Below are 19756 nucleotides of genomic sequence, written 5' to 3'. Positions count from 1 at the left end.
AATCCTGGACTCTGCACAGCTCTGCAGGTCCCACAGGCCTCCCACCCTGGTGTGTGGGCTCCTCGGCAGCATGGCTCCCTGTGCTCTGCCTGGGGCTGCCCGCTGGAGCCCGTGCAGTCTTCTCTTGGAAGCACATATTTTCCTCAAAGGGGAACAAGCACATCTCATAGTCTCTTTTCTCCCCACAGCTGAAAGTAGTTCTCTGTATGTTTTGTTTAGGGGATCATCTTGGCCGGCACTGAGGAGCAGAAGGCCAAATACTTGCCCAAACTGGCGTCCGGGGAGCACATTGCAGCCTTCTGCCTCACTGAGCCAGCCAGGTCTGTCCCCTGCAAGAAATGTCATCCGTCAGCATCCTTGGCATTTTCCACGGTTCACTGGGACAAGGGGCTGTTGTTTTTGTTGAGTAGATGACTTTTATTTCTTCCCAAAATCTTCCAAAGAATCATCTCAGCAACTGTTCTTGCCAGTTCTCTTATCTTGATCTTACTTCTCTGTCCCAGCAAGAATACAAATGAGATAAGGTACCTGATAACACTATTAAATAAAGTGGCTTACAACATCCCTGACCTACGGTAATGCGTTCAGGCTTCAAAGCACTTTCAGAGTACATAGGGCAGGTGGTATTGCCTCCATTTACAGATTAGGAGCTGAAGTTCAGTGAGGTGGTATGATCCCAGCCCTGCGACCTGGGATGGAGCAAGGCTGGGATAAGATAGTATGTCTCTTGAGCCACACTCCATCCTGCTTCTCTTTGCTTAGGAATCTGGGAATAGTCATCCCTGCTGGGGTGCGCTGAACTCATCCTCACAGAAGCACAGATGAGCCTATTTGGAGCGCACATGTCCATGTTCAGACCTAAGCCCAAGTTGTTTTCCCTGCTACCTTTTTACCTCATATTATATATTGAAGCAGAGGTCGGCCAATCCAGCCTGCCACCTGTTTTTGTAAATAAAGTTTCATTGGAACGTGCTCACCTTTTTAACGGACTGTGTTCATGTTCTAGGGGCAGAGTTGAGGAGGTGAGACATACGTCCTGTAGCTTGGAAAGCTGAGTGTATTTATTTTGTGATTCTTGATTTAAAAAGTTTGCCAACCTCTGTATCAAAGTACTAAAAGCATCCATTTTCAGGCCCTCAAAAGCATGCTTGCTTTTCCCAGTATTTTTGTTCCTTGACCACATCTTTTTGTCTCTGCAGTGGGAGTGATGCGGCTTCCATCCGGAGCAGAGCTACATTAAGTGAGGACAGGAAGCACTATGTCCTCAACGGCTCCAAGGTAGGGCCCCATCCTCATGGCCTTGTCAGGGTCTTACTCACAACCTTGCCTACCACTGTGTGACCACTTTCCACGCACCGGGAATTGTCAAGGGCATGGGTGATCTCTTGACCACCTGCTGGGCGATGCTACTCTTCTTTTTCAGAAGAAGAAATTGAGGCTCAAAGAGGTTAACAGACTTGCCTCCAGGTCGTGTGTCTCTTTGGTGGCGGAGCCAGGATTGGATGAAGGCATTCTGGCTCCAGAGTCTGCAAGCTTCTGTAGTACCAACTACAGCTGATTTTATGTGTTTGTTTTTAGTTTTTTGTTGCACAAAATTTCAAACATATGCCATGTTCTGACACCCAGCTTCATCAGTTACTCGCTTACATTGCCGTGTCTCTTCTGGGAGCATCACCACTACTGGATTGCTTCAGTGGCAGTTTCCACATGTGTCTCTACAGGATAGGAATATTTTTAAAGAAAAGCAAAGCCATAACGTTTTATCACGTTCTTTAAAATTTATAGGCCAGGCATGGTGGCTCATACCTGGATTATAACCCTAGCACTTTGGAAGGCCGAGGTGGCAGGATTGCCGGAGGCTAGGAGTTCAAGACCAGCCTGGGCAACATAGCAAGACCCTATCTCTAAACAAAAAATAAGAAAAGTTAGCTGGGCATGGTGGTATGTGCCTATATCCTCAGCTACTTGGGAAGCTGAGGTGGGAGGATCGCTTGAGCCCAGGAGTTGGAGGCTACAGTGAGCTATGATCGCACCACTGTATTCTAGCCTGGGCAACTGAGCAAGACCCTATCTCTCAAAAAAATAAAACAAAATAATTTTAAAATTGATAATTCTTTACTGTCTATTCAGCATTCACAATTTCCCTGATTGCTTCGTACCTTTTTTTTAACTGTTTGCTTGAATCAAGATCTAAATGAGTTCCACACATTGAAGTTTGTTGTAGTCTCTTTATTTCTCCGTCTCTCCCATTCTCTCCTTTTTCTCCTTACTTCCCTCCCTCCCTTCTTTTTATAATTAACAAATAAACATTGTGTATATCGAATTTGTGTTTACATGATGTTTTGATATATGTATACCTTGTGAAATGATTAAGCCCCTTCTTTCTTGAAGAAACCCAGTTGTCTGCTGGTAGAGCCTGACTGTCTGGGCTGCTGGCTGCCCTCTCCGCACCCCCACCCCTCGCCCCGGCCACCTGTGTCCCTTGGGAAAATCCTTGATGTGGGGAGACTGGGCTGAGCCCCTTCTCTGTTCACACAGGCTTGGCTTCTGCAGAGCCAAGGACTCTGCATGTCAGGCCTGAAGTCTGACTGGCAGGTGGAGCTTGAGGGGCAAAGATGGAGCTGAGAAGGGTTGCACAGGAGTTTGGTTTTCTCCAAAGTCCTTCTTTCTTTACTCAGGTCTGGATCACCAATGGAGGAGTGGCCAATATTTTTACTGTGTTTGCAAAGACTGAAGTTGCTGATTCTGACGGCTCAGTAAAAGACAAAATCACAGCATTCATAGTAGAAAGAGACTTTGGTGGAGTCACTAGTGGGAAACCTGAAGATAAGTTAGGCATTCGAGGCTCCAACAGTAAGTAGCTTCTGTGTGTGTGTGTGTGTGTGTGTGAGAGAGAGAGAGAGAGAGAGAGAGAGAGAGAGAGAGAGAGAACGAGTGTGAGTGTGCCTCTGCTCTGTCCAAATATCAAGATAAAATGACATTTAGGCTGGGTGTGGTGCCTCATGCCTGTGATCTAGCACTTAGGGAGGCCAAGGTGGGAGGATTGCTTGAGACCAGCCTGGGCAACATAGTGAGACCCCGCCTCTACAAAAAAGAAGAAATTAGCTGGGCATGGTGGTGTGCTCTGTAGTCCCAGCTACTTGGGAGGTTGAGGCAGGAGGATCATTTGAGCCTGGGAATTTGAGGTTGGAGGGAGCTATGATGATGCCACTGCATTATGGCCCAGGCAACAGAGTGAGCCCCTGTCTCAAAAAAATATAATAATAAGAACATTTAAGATTTAAATAGTTTTGGTTTCACTTGACCTTTTAGCAAGATCAAATTAAGAATGCCACAAGAGACTTTTCTCTGGCAATGCATGTGAGTTCCTTGACACTAAGTCATCAGTTAAGCAGACAGTGACTGCGCCTCTCGGCGCATTGAGCGTCGGTGATTTCGAGGTGAGCAAGAGGGTCGAGCTCTCAGCCTTGTGGGAGAGGCAGTGGACACCAGGAAGAGTACGGCAGTAGGGTGACCTAGGTAAACATTCTGTGACAGGAAACCCCCTGGCTTTCCTGCCTGGAACCTCCTCCTCCCTCTTACCCTCCCTCTCACCTGCCCAGGCACACCTGCAGTCCCTGGTCAGCACTTGGTTCACTTGAGGCTGGTGTCCTGTAAGTTGTCCTCGGCCTGCCCAGTGCTGCTGTGGAGTCCTTACGACACTCTGCCTTTTCTGAGGAAGAAGATAGCAAATATGGCCGGGCGTGGTGGCTCATGCCTGTAATCCTGACACTCTGGGAGGCCAATGCAGATGGATCGTTTGAGCTCAGGAGTTCAAGACCAGCCTGAGCAAGAGCGAGACCCCGTCTCTACTAAAAATAGAAAGAAATTAGCCGGACAACTAAAAATATATAGAAAAAATTAGCCGGGCATGCTGGCACATGCCTGTAGTCCCAGCTACTCGGGATCCTGGGGCAGGAGGATCGCTTGAGCCCAGGAGTTTGAGGTTGCTGTGAGCTAGGCTGACGCCACGGCACTCTAGCCCGGGCAACAGAGTGAGACTCTGTCTCAGAAAAAAAAAAAAAAAAGGATAGCAAATAAAAGGAAAAAAAAAAAAAGAAAAAAACACTCTGCTTTTGGATCTCCTAGTGTCTGTGCTGGAGGGGACGCTTCTGTGTGTCCCGTCATCTTTGGGGACCCTGCACTCTGGGTGGTGGAATTTGTCATGCTCAGCTCAGGCTGGAAGGTCCAGGGGCCCCAAGCTCTAACTTGAGCCCCACCTCTTGGGAGTCTATGTGGCCTTGAACAGGCTAGTTTACCTTTCTGCACAGCAGTTTCGTCAGCTAAAGTAAAGGGGCGATCATTGAACCCCGCCATGGAAGAGATGTGAGAATGGAGTGTTAGGGTGTATGTAGAATGCTCCGTGCATGTGGAAGCACAGCAGTGTCAGTAGCGGGACTGGTGGCGCTTAGCAAGTCCTCGGAAGGGGCGAGCGGAGGAAGGAGTGTGCAGGGAGGCCTTGTGGTCATGAAGAGCTCACTCAGTTGTCTGTGGGGAGGAAGGGGGAGGGAGGGGCGGGGTTGCTGCTGAGCACACTGTGGGGGCGTGGTCCACTCTGCGGTCTGGGCGGGTGGCCTTGTGTAGTGGCCCCAGAGAGAGGGCTCAATGGCACAAGGTGAGGTCAGAGGGAGGAAGGGTCTTACCTACACCCACAGCCTATCGGGGAACAAGAGCCTTTGGGAGAGGGGGCTGGTTCTGCAGGGCATGTGCTACTAGCTTGAGTGCAGCCTAGCAGCCAGAGATGGTGATTTCGTCACCTTTCCCATCCAAGCTGTTCAAGCACAATTGTCCCAGAATGAAAGGTCAGAGGACCCAAGGTGCCCTCACCCAGCTGGCTCCCCTCCCCATGACCGTCTCTGTCCTGAGCCTGCAGTCTCTCTGGTGTAAATTGCCAGGAGCTGCCATGTTTGTAGAACAACATGCAGGACACATTGCTAGAGAAAATATGGTACAGACCCTTCCCAGGCCCTCCCCCGCCCTGGCTGCATGCCATTCATGGCGCCCTTGTCTGGGTTCCTGCAGCAGGTGGAGCACGCTTCACCCCAAGGCCTGCTGGCCATCCCTCGCTGCACTAACCCTGTCTGACAGACCCTCCAGAACCTGGCTCACAGCAACCAGCATTTAGCTTTCTCACAGTCCCGAGGTGCTTGGGCAGCCTGGTTCTGGCTGTGGGTTAGGTTCAGGTGAGCCTGTGTGTTTTTTTTTTTTACCATCCCGGGGCATGTTCTTTACAGCAGATCACAAGCGCCCGAGGGGCCAAGCCAAACCATAAAAGCACATTTAAGGCCTCTAGGCCTCTGCTCATGTTGGGCCAGCTGCATTCCATTGGCCACAGCAAGTCATGTGGCCATACCCAGCATCAGCCCGCAGGGAAAGGGAAGTCCATCCTTCCCCACGGTGGGAGGGTGGGAGGGTGCTACAGATACCTCGCAGGGGTACGGTTGTGTTCGAGTTAAGAATTGGGACCAATAATCCCAATCCACTGTGAGACCTAGGAAATGCTATTCCTTCTAGCTTTGATTCTGTCTCTGCCTCTTTATAGGATTGACTCTTTCTCATCCTTTAAACTTGCTAAATGTCACAGAAAAGTCTGACATACCCCTTAATAAGAATGTTATTATACACCCCCTCCAGCTGCCACTTCTATCACTGTGCCGTGTTTTTTCATCCATCACACTGATTGCAATACCCATAATTTTGTTTATACTTTGTCTTCCTAACCAAAGTATGAGCTCCACAAAGATAGGAACTTTGTCTTTCTGTACTGTCCTACCAAATAGTGGATGAATAAATGAATGAATGAATGAATTGCATGCTTGCAGAGTGGTTTGCAGTTGTCACATAAGGTCTTAAATTTTACCTTTCAGCTTGTGAAGTCCGTTTTGAAAGCACCAGGGTGCCTGTCGAAAATGTCCTTGGAGAAGTTGGAGGTGGGTTTAAGGTGAGTTGCCAGCTGCGGCTCTTTGGGAGTGATGTGTGGTCTCGTGGTGTGGCTTGTTGGCCTTCTGTCCACCTGTGCTTGGAGCAGACCAGCCCATGCTTAGCAGGTGACTTTGTGTGGTTCTCCGTTGGGAAATCAAAAAATGGAGAGTGGAAGATTGTCTCACGTCTAGAGTAGGGAGTCTGTGGGAAGCATTGGGAATCTTCTTTCATCTCCCAGACCTCCTTTGCCTGGAGTGAGGGGTGGGATTCCCCTCCCCAGCAGGTGCAAGAAAGCAGGCCAGTGGGCTCTGGAGAAGCTCAGGTTCTGCACAACCCTGGGACTTGAGTCCCTGCCCTAATTTTTTTTTTTGGACTCAGATTTATTTTTATTTTTATTGAGAGATAATTCATATAACATAAAATTCACCATTTTAAAACATACACTGCAGTGGTTTTTAGTATGCTCACCATATTGTGTAGCCATCGCCTCTGTCTAATTCCAGAATACTTCTGTCATGCCAAAAGGAAACATTGTGCCTCCCAGCATGACGCTTACCCTGTCCCTTGGTGCTCACTGTTTTACTTTGTCCCCGTATAGACTGCTGAACATTTCGTGTAAATAGAATCATGTACAATGCGAAGTCTTTCATGGTGTGCTTGTTTCCCGTAGCATGATGTTTTCATAGTATGTCAATTCATTCCTTTCATGGCTGCGTGGTATTCCTTTGTGTGGAGCTAGCACATTTTGTTCATCCATGCATCAGCCAGTGGACATTTGGGTTGTTACCACTTTTTGGCTGCTATCAGTAATGCTATAAACATTCATGTTAAAGATTTGGTGTAAAAAATGTTTTCAGTTCTTTTGGGGTTTATACCTACTGAGGCAGTAGGATCACTTGAACCCAGGAGTTTGAGGTTGCTGTGAGCTAGGATGACGCCACGGCACTCACTCCAGCCCGGGCAAAAGAGTGAGACTCTGTCTCAAAAAAAAAATTCATGTTATTTTTGAAAATAAGTTCCCTTGTGGAACTGATGCGGCACAGACAGCTCGAAACATCAACAAAGGTTTGGGAGTGATGTGGCTAATGAACACACAGTGCATCTATAGTTTAAGAAGTTCTGTTCTTGTGATTTTAATCTTGAAAATGGGCCAAACAGGTGACCTGAGACCAAGGTGGATAATGATGAGCTGAAAGCTGTAGTGCAAGCCAGTCCGTCTCCACCGACACGCAAATTAGCAGCAAGGTTTGACGTTACTACGCCAACAATATTGGACTACTTCAAACAAATGGGCGAGGTAAAGAAGGTGGACAGATGGGCACTACATGAATTAACCGAGCATCAGTAGACAAATTGTCTCGAAGCTTGACTTTCTTTGCTGTCACGACACAAAGGTGAAACATTTCTGTTACTACGCCATATTGTTATGCGTGATGAAAAATGCACTGTTTTTGATAATCACAAGTATTCAGTACAATGGTTGGATAAAGATGGAGTGCAAAAACATAGTCTAAAACCAAGTATTCATCAAAAAAGTTAATGGTGTCTGTTTGGTGGTCCAGCGCTGGTGTTATCCACTACAGCTTTGTGAAACCTGGTCAGTCCGTTACAGCAGATGTCTGCTGCTACCAGTTGGATGAAAGGAAGAGTATGCTTGCGATCAAGCAGCTGAGATTGGTCAATAGAGACAGGCCAATCCTCTTGCAAGACAACATTCAAGCACATGTCGCACAAACAACGCTGCTCAAACTGTAGAGGCTGGACTTGGAAACTGTCATCCACCGTATTCCCTAGACCTTGCACCAACTGCCTACCACTTCTTCCAGGCTTTGGACCACTTCTTGCAAGAAAAAATATTCAATTCTCAGCAAGCTGTGGAGAATGCCTTTCGCAATTTCATCACCACTGACTCTCCAGGCTTCTTCACTACTGCACTAAGCTACCATTCAGATGGCAAAACTGTGTTGATAGTTTAGGCACGTACTTCGATTAATTGTACTGCTTCTTGTTTGAGATTTGATAAACTACACTTTTGATTTGAAATTGGACATTTCATATTTAATGACCTAATAGTTCTTTGGCCAGTGTCCTCCCAAGTCATCCCAAGTCCTGGAGGAAATCTGAAGTTGGGGAGGTCAGCAGGATAGGGCCCTCACCTCCTCAGGCCCTTGGGAGGTGGCAGAGAGGACAGCCTCTTGAACCCTTTCTAGGGGTGGGGTTTGCATCTCACACTGTGCTGTGACTTAACCAAGCCCCCTCTCCAGCCAGTCCTGGAGGCTAGGCCAGTGCCCAGGGATCTTGTCCCCTGAATTTCTCAGCACCTCAGATGAGAGTGGTGAGAATCAGCTGTCCCAATAGTTTGGAGCGGTTGTTTCTAAGCTGTCCAACCCCTGACGACCTGCTATTTCCTGCCACAGGTGTGTTTTGAGAGATTCTCCCATTCGGGTTATTTAACAAGTTATCATAAATTCTATTGCCCGTTTTAGTAATCCAAGTTACCCATAACCAAGCATTCAGCAAAAAGCAGTAATACCATTGAAGTTGAGCTTTTAGGAAAACTGTCATGTTCACAGTCTTCCTTTCTGCCCCCAGGCCCTCCCTTTGGGGATTCCACATCGGATCAGAACTGCCCTTGAGGAGGCTCAAACTGGTGGCTGCAGGGCTTCACACATGCCTGTCCTCCGCCCGTGGTGCCCATCCATCCCTGGCCCAGCCCAGGTGTCTCCTTGGGGACTCCTGTGCTGCCCAATGTCCCCTCTCCCCACACCAGAAGTCCCCCCTGGACTCAGACACGCCCCTCTGGCCACTGTTGCACCGTTGACCACCTGCTGCGGACCTGGCCGTTTGCGTCTGTGCCCGTTTGGTCTATCGGTGTGTGTGGCACCAGGGCTATGTGCCTGTCCCTCATCCAGGCTGCTGACTCTTGAGTTTGGTAGGAAGATAGAAGGGGACGGGGGAAGCTGATAAACTCTCCGGGTCATTGTTATAGGAATGTGGCTGAGTTCCCTGGGGTCATCTCATCCTGAGGGGAGAGAACAAGGGCTTGGATGTCAGGCAGCTGCTGGCTTTGGGGCCTTGGGAGCGTCACTTCACCACTCTGAACCTCAGGTTCTTCATCAGTGAAAGGAGGGTCCTGACCTTGCAGCCTTGTTGGGAAGGTACAAGCTTGCAGCGTGTACTCAACAAGTCTGTTTCTGCTCACTTCCCCTGAGGGAGAGGAGAATTGGCGTGTTCCTGTGGAGTAATTTGTTCAATGTCCTTTCTTGCGTTGTGGAGGGGAGGTGACTCCAGAGATGCTGATAAGAGCCACAGCAGTGGCTGAGCGACCTTGTTTCGAAGTGTTAGGACTGTGCTCTCCCAGAGCGAAGGGGGCAGGGTGACCAGCTTGTGCTGGATGCCGGCACACGGTGCTGCAGAGACTCACCTTTGTTTTCGAGAGAGCTTGTGGTGAAAGTGGCCAGATGCCGTTGTGGTCTGCTCCCGCTGTGTCCTCAGTGCCCACGGGCTTTCCTTGCAGGTGGCCATGAACATCCTCAACAGCGGGCGGTTCAGCATGGGCAGCGCCGTGGCTGGGATGCTCAAGAAACTGATTGGTAGGTAAGTTGGGGACAGGGCCCTTTGTGGCCATGTTGCCCCTGGCGCCCCCACTCCAGCCCAGGAGGCTCTGCCCTTCCCCAGGCCATTTCCAGGCCACCTGGACAGAGGTCCTGCTCAAGCTTAGCACCTGGCTGTCGTTTAGATGAGTGAATCTACTCTGCCTGCCCCCAGAGGCCAGTCTTCATCTCTCAGCAGTCCTGTTTGACCTATACGCAGAAGATAAGGGGACAGGGACCCCGCTTCCTGCCAGAGGTAGAAGGGGTATGCTGCCCTGACCACCAGGGCCAGAGCTGCCAGTGAACGCCACACCGCGAGCCAGGCCCTGGGCGACGTCAGCTCTGATCCTCACGTTTCCCCCGTCTTGTAGGTGACTTTTGCACAGGGGTGAGGAGTGGGGTCAGGTGTGGAATCCAGATCCCTTGGCCTCTGGATCTCTCCTTTATCTTTTTGCCAGGGTACATAATACCTAGACTTTCCTTTGCCACTGAACATAAAACAGCCCTGTAGCTCTCAGCCACGTGGAAGCGTCTGCAGGGAAATGGGGGTTGCCGGGGACGGCGCACTGCCAGCTTTATGGAGCTCCTCTTTGGTGCCAGGCTCTGGCTTGGGCTCTCAGAGTTCAGGGCAAAGTGGGCACATGGAAGGCTTTGTTTTGGGTTCTTCCCTTCACTTCTTAGATGAGACTGAGGTTTGCCCGAGGCTGTGCACCTGGACCTAAAGCTAAACCTGTCAGACTCTGGGCTCAGGGCTCTCCCCACTCAAGGCCTCTGCTTCCCTGTCTGGAAAACTCAGTGCAAGAGCTTCAGGGGGGCCCTTACAGTCAGCCTGTCCCCCAAAGGATGCGGAAGCTCTGATGAGATCCCACAGCCCAGAAATGTGTACACGTGGGGTCCCGTCATGCTTGTGAAGGCATGTGGAGAGCACGGGCTGCAGGTGGGGCTGGGGGTGCTGATGCCTGGGTGGGCCCCTCCAAGCTCAGCCTGTATTCACAACTACATGTCCTAAAGCCCCGGGCCCGAGTCTCCACGCCAGACTGCCCGTTCTGCTTTGGTCAGGAACAGTGTGCTGGGTGCGGGCCCGCCCGCCTCTGGGGTGCTCTGTGCACCAGGCTTTGTGATTCCATCTGATTTCATCTCTGAGCTGGGTAGTGTTGTTCAGGGAGGTGAAGCACTTGGTCCAAGGCCAGCAGCCGGTAAGAACAAGTGCCAGGACTCAAATCTGTCTGACCGAACGCCGTGTGCGGGCACCACGAGGAGTGGGCAGCCCTGCCCCTGACCTCACGCGCTGCACAGCGGGGGCGCTGGCATTCAGGGCGTTTTGTTGCAGCAGACACGTCCTCACGGTTCCTGCCTGAGTGTTTGAAGGGTAACGATGGTAGCCTTAGGAAATCATTTAGAACAACGGAAGTGTTCTGGTTCTTTCTAACAACTCTGCTCTTCTTCAGAAATGACTGCTGAATATGCCTGCACGAGGAAACAGTTCAACAGGAATCTCGGCGAATTTGGACTAATTCAGGTACTGACGGCTGAGTGCTGTCTGTGTTGATTTCACCGTGTGGCCGTGAAAGGTGTGGTCTTTGGTTTCTCTATACCGCTGACCCATGTGACTTGGGAAGACTAGAAAAGGGTTTATTTACTGCAGGTTCCTTTTATTAATGCCCGGGTTTGCCTCTCCTGGGCAATGAGGCTTCTGACTTCTCTACTGGTTGGCAGATTTGGGTCTTAGCACGTGCAGATTGCTTTTTGATTGTGTTTTTTTCTGCGCACTCCAGGAAAAGTTTGCACTGATGACTCAGAAAGCGTACGTAATGGAAAGTATGGCCTACCTCACTGCAGGGATGCTGGACCAACCCGGGTTTCCTGACTGCTCCATCGAGGCAGCCATGGTGAAGGTAATGTCGTGGAGGGCTGAGGGCTGGCGTTGGGGGCTGACTCGGCAAAGCTCTTTCTCCACAGCTTTTCAGACCCGCCGTGTTGCCTGCCATCTTGTTAGTTTATAGGCCAGTTTGTCATTGATCTAGCATTGATGACACACCCACGGTGTGCAGTGCTCCAGGGACAGGCAGACCCCTCGGGGGCAGCTGGGCAGAAGCCACCAAGAACAGTGCCCAGTCGAGTGTCAGTTTGCAGGAAAGCTCCGTGCTTCCCTGGTGCAGTTTTTGCCATGTTTTTGCCACGTTTTTGCCACATTTTCACCAGTTGAACGGTTTACAGCAAATGGAGAAAACACAGACCATTATGGTAACTCCATATTAGTATAAAATGGCAGCTGCTCTCATGTGAGGGACTGTGTTTCTGAGTTTATGACCTTCCTACTTATTGGTATCAAAACTTCCTTTTAAAAATAAAATATTTGGTTGAGGTCAATACTAGAGTTTTCTGTTACTTTTCTTGTGTTTCGGGGTAGCCTTTTTTAGCTATAATAAAAAAGATGGCCACCGCACTTTGGGGGGAACCCTTCTTTGGTTCCCCACAAATTGTATTTCTTTTTTCTTCCCTTAATTCCTTGGAGACCCACAAATTGTTTTTTTGTTTGTTTTTTTTTGTTTTTTTAAGACAAGAGTTTCACTCTTTTGCCTGGGCTAGAGTGCCGTAACATCAGCCTAGCTCACAGCAACCTCAAACTCCTGGGCTCAAGCGATCCTCCTGCCTCAGCCTCCTGGGTAGCTGGGACTACAGGCATGCGCCACCATGCCCAGCTAATTTTTTCTATATCGTTTTAGTTGTCCAGCTAATTTCTTTCTATTTTTTTAGTAGAGACGGGGTCTCACTCTTGCTCAGGCTGGTCTCGAACTCCTGAGCTCAAACAATCCGCCCACCTCGGCCTCCCAGAGTGCTAGGATTACAAGCGTGAGCCACCGCGCCCGGCCCACAAATTGTTTTTAAACTGGTCTCTGGAATTGAGCTCTTGAGAGAAATGGTGAGAGGTATGGCAGCTTAGAGAAGTGAACGGCCTGATGTCGGCAGGAAATACACCTACAAGGTCAAGAACGTTATCTGTGTTTCAGTGAGTCTTCTCTAGGTGTGGGTGTAGCCTGCGTGCTGGGTGCGTTTGCACACGTTTTATCATCCCATCTTCTCGTCACCCTTCAACAAGAACCACAGATACTAGTCGGTGCCTGGGAGTTGGCCCTCTTGCAGGTGCTAAGCCTAGAGCTAAATATTACAGTATCTCTGTCCTTGAGATGCTCACAGTGTGCAGGCAGAAATAAGTCACAGTCGTGCAGGGCGGGCTGTGGAGGGCGGATGGGGCTGGGTCAAGCTTCCTGGAGAAGGTGAGATCTTAGATTGGTTTTGAGTTGAGCCAGGTGTGGAAGGGGTGAAGGCAGCCCAGCGGTATGAGAGGTCATGGTGGGGGGGAACTGCAAGCTAGTCAGTGTGGTTGAGGAAGACAAAGGACTTGCGGCAGTAAGCTGTCGAGTTTCTCCCTGGGTGGGTCTTATCCCTGAGCCTGGGGTTCTTTGCACAGAGCCTCCCGCTCCTCTCCAGCCACCCAGCTCCCCACGGCATAGGTCCTCCTTTTGGGAGGGATTCAGCAGTGACGTCCGTGTGCTGACCTCGCCCTCGGCCTGTGGCAGGTGTTCAGCTCCGAGGCCGCCTGGCAGTGCGTGAGCGAGGCGCTGCAGATCCTTGGGGGCTCAGGCTACATGAGGGACTACCCATACGAGCGCATGCTGCGTGACACCCGCATCCTCCTGATCTTTGAGGTGAGTGGCCCTGCTGCCAGCTGCACTCTGCTGTGGACACCCCCACCGACATCCCCACCTTCCTCTCCCTGACCCTCCTGGTCCTGGGAGATGCTGCTGAGAGCTCAGCAGAGGTCCACCACAGCTGCTGGCTTGTGTGTTTTTTCGCTAGATCCTAACAACCCTGTACAGACCCCATTTTGCAGAGAGAGAAGTTGAGGTCAAGCAGCTCGCTCAGGGTCTTGCTCCTGAGGGCCCTTTCCGCCGAGCCCACTGCCTCCTGGTGATGAGCTGCGGGTCTTCTCTGCCATATTCTGGCTGGATATGGGGGACAAACAGGTCTTGTAGGGGACCAGGGTTCAACCCCAGCTCTGCTGTGCCTTGAGTGCACTCTCTAGGTCTTGGTTTCCTTCTCAGTGAATTGAGGCAGTTCAACAGGGCCACCCCTGAGGTCTCCTAACTGGACGTCTGTCACTCTCTATTGCTGCCCTCTGTGAAGGCACAAGCCCAAAGAGTCAGTTCACTTAGTATGTGCCAGAGTGGAGGGCGACTGGGGCCACGGAGACCACTCGGGCGTCTGTGTTCTGATCGTGCAGCATGGCTGACCAAGGAGGATTAATACAAGCAGGGTGGGAGACAGGAGGTAGGCATCCTCCGGGAGGGAGCTGGAGTCTCATGGAGCATGTGCACATGGCCCTTAGGGGCAGAGAAGATGTTGACCAGGGGTACGGGAGGGCAGCTTGGGCCAAGGGGAGGGAAATGGAATGTGCCAGGCCCAGACGGGATGGACCTGCTAGCTCTAGGTGAGTGGAGGGAGAGGAAGGAAGTCTTTGTGGGAGCAGCAGTCATTCCTGCGAGGTGGGCTGGGGCAGGTAGTGGGGGTGTGTGCAGAGGGTGGATGGGAAGGCAGGCTGGAAAAGTAGCCAGGGGACCTTGGTTAACAAGCAGAGGAATTTCGGAAGCCATAAAAAGCTTTTGTTCAGGGAATGATTTGGTTGTATTTGTGTTCTGGGAAATTCCCACTGGGGCTAAGGAGGAGGATGGGAGGCAGGTGTGAGACCAAGGCCAGGATGTCCCCGCTGGGAGGGAGAGGCTGGACTTGAGAGGGCTGTGAGTGTGCAGGAGGCAGGGAGGGTCTGAGCCTGAGCAGCTTCTGCGTGGAGGAGGGTGTCCTCAGACTCCGGAGTGTGGGTCTCGGCTCCTGGGACATCCCAGTGGAAGGCCCCTTGGCCACAGGTCTCCGCCATCTTCTCTCCCTTGGACAGATGGGGTGAGGGCCAGCCTGAGGGCACTGGGCATGTCACAGCCCTGCTGGCCTAGGACTACTTCTCCAAAAGTCCTTCCCTCCACCCGGGAGCGTCGGGCTCCGTGGCTGGGTGGTGTGGTCCGCAGGGGTTGAGGAGGCCCAAGGCCATGGGCACAGGGCCTTCAGTGTGGGGCAGATGCTTCTGTCTAGAGACTATGCTTTGAGCTGGGGTGGTCCTGCCTGGAGGCCTCCATATTCTCTCTTCCTCTGCGGTAGGAGTCTCGTTATTGGTGGTGCCAGCCTGCCTGTAGGGGACAGTCCTCAGTTCCCAGTGCTGGCTGTGTGGCCTGGGTCAGGCCCTTGCACCTTTCTGATGCACAGTGCCATTGTACACAGTGGGCAGAAGCCCACCGGCCTCTCACAGCCATCGGATGGCGTTACAGGTGGTGGGGTTAGTGTACGCGTGGACCCCTGGCACAGGGAGCTTCCAGGTGCTGCTGCTCAGCAGTTCGCAGCTTTCCTGAGGAATCTGGCCTCGGCCTGGGGCCAGCACACATTTGCCTGGCACTAGCTGTGCCCCGGGCATCAGTGCTCTTACGTTACCACCCAGGGAAAGCTGGTTTCCATTTTAAAAGGGAGCTGGAGACGTCACAGATTGGTGGTAGGCCCCAGTGGGAGACCACAGTCTGGTCAGCTCCTCCACTCGTCCCTGACCCCTGGTCATAGCCCTCTACACAGCACCACCGTGGCCACCCGACTCTGGGCAGCCTTTAATTGCTACACTGCTGGCTACAGGGAACCAATGAGATTCTCCGGATGTTTATCGCCCTAACGGGTCTGCAGCACGCCGGCCGCATCCTGACTGCGAGGATCAAGTAGGTGCTGTTCTCACTGTCTGCTCCTCAGGTCCCAGCTGCGCAGCAGAGGCCAGTCTGAGCGGCAAGAGGAAGAAGCTGCCTCGTCCTGAGATTGGGGGGTGGGGAGCATGGCACAGCCCCGCAGTGCTCACTTGCAGGCTGCTGTTGCTGCAGGGCCTGGGAAGCCAGGTGTGGGAGCTGGCCTTCCCCTGCGGGTGATGGGGACCAGCCGCCCAGGGAAGCCCTCGCTGCCCTACCCTATGGCCACCTACCCTCCCACCCCAACTTGAACTCAGTCTCCTCCATCCCCAGGTAGCTCTTATCCCCCACACTGGGGCAGCTGGTTTCTCAGAACTGTCCCTCAAACAGTTGTCAGGCTCTGAGGCCAACATCAGACCAATTTCTCTCTCTGCCTCTCTTCCTCTCCTGCACCCCTCTACCCCGTCCCAGGGGCAGAGCAATCAGATCTCTGCTGGAGCCCAAGTACAGGTTGCTGGTGGCATTCTGCAGACTCCATAGTGGGAGACAGCTGCAGGGAAGCTGGCTGTGACTCCACTGCCCCAAGCAAGTGGCTGCTCTCTGCCAGGCTGGGGGGTCAGCCTGCAGCCAGGAGCCCAGCACATCTGGGCCATGGGAGGGGCGTGGAAGTAGGGTGCCAAGGGGTCATGTTGCTGGACAGCGGGAGCTGGCAGGACGGCCTCTGGTCACGGGACTGTGGACTTTCTGCAGTGAGCTTAAACAGGGCCGTGTGATCACAGTCATGGAGACTATTGGCCGGAGGCTGCGGGACTCCCTGGGCCGCACTGTGGACTTTGGACTGACAGGTGAACTTGGACTCGTGCACCCTAGTCTTGCGGTGAGTGGATCTAGCTGGTGTACCCTCTACTTGGGTGCCGTCCTGCCAGATGTCCCCATCTCAGAAGGGCTCAGACTAGGGGTTGGGCTAGTCCAGGGGAAGTTGGGGAGCACCAGCTAGCCTGAGGCACCCCAGATGCCCCTACCCTATCTGGGCCCCAGAGCCCTGGGCTATGTGCTGTACCAGGGGACAGGACAAGGCACTATGGAGAAGAGGTACTGAGCTGGGTCCTGTCTTCTGGCCCAATAGGACGGTGCCACCAAGCTCGAGGAGAATGTATATTACTTCGGCCGGACTGTTGAGACGTTGCTGCTCCGCTTTGGCAAGGTAACCGGGCCCTGCCAGGCCTGGGGCACAGCAGGCCCTCCAACTTGGCCAACATCCATGAGACTGCTATTTGCCAAGCGTCTGCCTTTGGCACCAGGCCTAGAATAAAACTCTTGATCCCCAGGGAGGGACGAGATGGAGAGGTTGGGCTGGCTGTGTCTGCCTGTCCTGGAGGCCACTCAGCTTCTCAGATGGTCACCTTGCTGGGAGTGTTTTCTGTGATGTTTTCCTGTGTACCTTCCAGGTGAAGAAAGGCTCCCTGGAATTGGGAGGGTGGCCCTCCATGGGCCTAAATCTGGGGACCTGCTGGGGAAGGTGACAGTAGCACACTGAGTATTGGCCTCTCGTCTCAGCCGGCTTTCTGGGACCTGGTCTTGCCTTAACCCCTTCTCGAATCTAGAGAGACCAAAGAGAAGGGGAAACACAAGGCAGCCATGAGCTGGCCTCCTGTGACCCAAAGGGAAAGACATCATTGGCCCCACTTTCCCAAGGAACACAGGGAGACTCAGACCAGCAAAGATGCACCCCAGGGCAGGAACTGTGGGGGCATGGTCCATCCCAGGTGGCAAGTCCCCACTCTGAGCCCCTGTATTCCCAGACCATCGTGGAGGAGCAGCTGGTGATGAAGCGGGTGGCCAACATCCTCATCAACCTGTATGGCATGACGGCCGTGTTGTCACGGGCCAGCCGCTCCATCCGCATCGGGCTTCGCAACCACGACCATGAGGTGAGCCCCACCCTGCACAGGTGGCCTCTGTCCCGTTGCACTTTAGTGAAGCTGATTGTGGGGGAGGGGGTAGTTGGTTGGCGAGGCCCTGTCTGGTAGTCCCACAAGGGAGAGGCCGCGGCACCCAGTTGTGGTCACTGAGAGGGCGAGGTGCACGTAGGCGTTGCCAGGGAGGCCCACAAGGGTCTGTGCTGCTCAGAAGGCCGGGCCACTCCCTTTTGTCTTCCTGCCTGAGCGAAGGAGGGGGCGGGTGACAGAGTCCTTGAACCCCAGAGTCCTCAAATGTTTGGGGTCTGCCTGCCCCCACCCCCCCCAAGGGGCAGCCCCTACGCATTCCTCGCCCAGTTGGAGGAAGGAGATGCTGTCACTCAGCACTTATGTGCACCCAGCCCCCACATGCACTGTCCTGGAGTAGCCGCGACGCCAGGGTTAGTTATCATGTCTGCCTCTCAGAGGAGACAGGCTTAGGGGTGCTGAGTAACCTGCCCTAGGGGATGGGGTCGTCAGGGTCAAGGCTAGAATTAGAACCCAGGACTGTGTGACTTCTGAGCCAGGCCTTTTGACCCCTGCCAGGCTGCCCAGTTTGGCTGACAGGCTGGGTTTCTTGAAGCTCAGAGGTCAGATTCCAGGGCTCTCAAGCAGTTATCCTTTCTGACCTGGGTTCTGGCAGGTTCTGTTGGCCAACATCTTCTGCGTGGATGCTTATTTCCAGAATCTCTTCAGCCTGTCTCAGCTGGACAAGTGTAAGTAGGGTGTCTTCTGGGAGGGAAGGGACGGCCCAACTCCTGGCTCCTGTTGATGGTGCACCGTTTCTGAACTCTGTCAAGTTCCCAGAGCCGACGGGGCAGGACCTGCTTGCAGATGGGCACCTGCACCATTCACCAAGGCGGTTTCAGACCGAGCGAGCGCAGAGCCCCTTGTGCTGGGCCTGCCGGTGCCTGCCCAGCATGCCTGGCTGTGTTCTCAAAGCTGCCCTGGGAAGGGTCACGAAGGCAGGAGACGTGGTAGCTGATTTGGGAGGCCGCGTCTTACCTGTCTCTACTGCTGCACGCCGGCCAGAATGAACGTGGCACACCCGCTGTGCCTCAGGCCTTGGCTCTAGAGAATTGAGGGGCTTTGCTCATGGTTTTCCGTTTGTGTGGAATGCGCCGGCTCTTGGTAGCTTCTTGACCATGTCTGGGAACGCCCAGCTTGAAGTCTACTTCTGACCTTATGGTCCTGTCGGCCTGAAGGCTTTGGATCTATGTCCCCTGCAGAGCCCAGTCCTGTTGCCAATGTGGCACTCACTGAGGAGAGTGGTGGATGAATTTTTTCAGGTCCTGGCCCTGGGGGTGTCCCAGGCACCCCCACAGTGCTGACAGGACAGGTGGATGCTGTGGAGGGTGACGATGGTTTCTCCTCCAGTGGGCTAGAATCACAAAGGGGCCATGTCCTGAGCAAGGGCCAACTCTACCCTCACAGGGTCTGGGATTTGGGGAAATGAACAGAATGAGCCCTTTGTTACTCACGAAAGCCTCTGTCCCTTTCTCTTCCTGCAGCCCAGAGCCACTTCCTGGGGGTTTGGAGGAGGGGATCACCTTTAGGGCTGCTTCACGGTGGGTGGGTGATGTTGTTGAAAATGCCCCTGATGCAGAAAGCTCACTCGCTCCCTCCCTCTCTCCCCCCAGATGCTCCACAAAACCTAGATGAGCAGATTAAGAAAGTATCCCAGCAGGTCCTTGAGAAGCGAGCCTATATCTGTGCCCACCCTCTGGACAGGACATCTTGAGGCAGGGGACAGTGCTGCCGCCTGCCCCCAGGCCATGACCCGTCGATGGACAACTCTCATTCTTTTTTCAGAAGGTGGATAAATTGGGTTTATCACAAATTGAGCCATTTGTTCCCAGTCTGCACCAGAAAGGCTTCCTCCTGGCTTGGTAGCTCTTCCAGGTTTCAGTCCAACAGGATCACAGCTTCTGGACTGAGAGGGAATGGAATGGCGGCACCTGGAATTGGCGGGTATTGTGATAGGTTAGGAGTTACTACGGAGGAGATGGGCTTGTGCTGCCGCCTCCACGGTGCCAGGCCGATGGGGACCTGTTTCAGGCATGGATAATCACATATTCTCTAAGAAACAGCTTGAAAGCTGTGTACGTGTCACTCATTTAAACTAGAAGCAAGTGGGCTAAGAACATGTAGCAGGAACCATTTAACAAAGAATGTAAATTGTCACAATTTGTGTGTGCAGTTGTAGCGTTTGCTGTACTGGTTACACTATTGCTCAGAACCAGCCTTTAATGGAAGACAGCGCGACCCTGAAAACCACCACTCTTTGGTGACGGCTTTGGGTCCCTTTTGTCCTCACCCTCTGAGAAGAGGGCCCAGAACACTAAGGAGCAGGTGCATGGCCCAGGCCACAGTGTCTTAGGATTACGAGTGTTCAGTCCGTCTCAGGACATGGGGGAACTACTTGGCACGTACTCATTCTCACTGAGGGCTTTTGTTTCTTTGCAAGGATTGG

The 19756-nt window shown here is 52.6% G+C and overlaps 1 protein-coding gene across 1 annotated transcript in view; it reads left to right on the top strand.

Moving 5' to 3' along the window:
• The window catches only part of ACAD9 (acyl-CoA dehydrogenase family, member 9), a 31860-nt gene extending 12383 nt beyond the window's left edge, over positions 1 to 19477 (top strand). The window contains exons 5-18 of the mRNA XM_012655159.1: positions 220 to 320; positions 1200 to 1278; positions 2679 to 2853; positions 5907 to 5980; positions 9479 to 9554; positions 11003 to 11073; positions 11330 to 11449; positions 13136 to 13264; positions 15285 to 15364; positions 16076 to 16202; positions 16452 to 16529; positions 17128 to 17256; positions 17927 to 17999; positions 18924 to 19477. Of these exons, the coding sequence (XP_012510613.1) occupies positions 220 to 320; positions 1200 to 1278; positions 2679 to 2853; positions 5907 to 5980; positions 9479 to 9554; positions 11003 to 11073; positions 11330 to 11449; positions 13136 to 13264; positions 15285 to 15364; positions 16076 to 16202; positions 16452 to 16529; positions 17128 to 17256; positions 17927 to 17999; positions 18924 to 19024 (1413 nt within the window). The 3' untranslated portion in view covers positions 19025 to 19477. The remainder of the gene's footprint in view (positions 1 to 219; positions 321 to 1199; positions 1279 to 2678; positions 2854 to 5906; positions 5981 to 9478; positions 9555 to 11002; positions 11074 to 11329; positions 11450 to 13135; positions 13265 to 15284; positions 15365 to 16075; positions 16203 to 16451; positions 16530 to 17127; positions 17257 to 17926; positions 18000 to 18923) is intronic.
• Positions 19478 to 19756: the final 279 nt, after the last annotated feature.

This window comes from Propithecus coquereli, unplaced genomic scaffold (genome assembly GCF_000956105.1).
Source record: "Propithecus coquereli isolate 6110/MARCELLA unplaced genomic scaffold, Pcoq_1.0 Scaffold461, whole genome shotgun sequence".
Lineage (NCBI taxonomy): Eukaryota > Metazoa > Chordata > Mammalia > Primates > Indriidae > Propithecus > Propithecus coquereli.
This window is presented reverse-complemented; position numbering and strand designations above follow the sequence as displayed.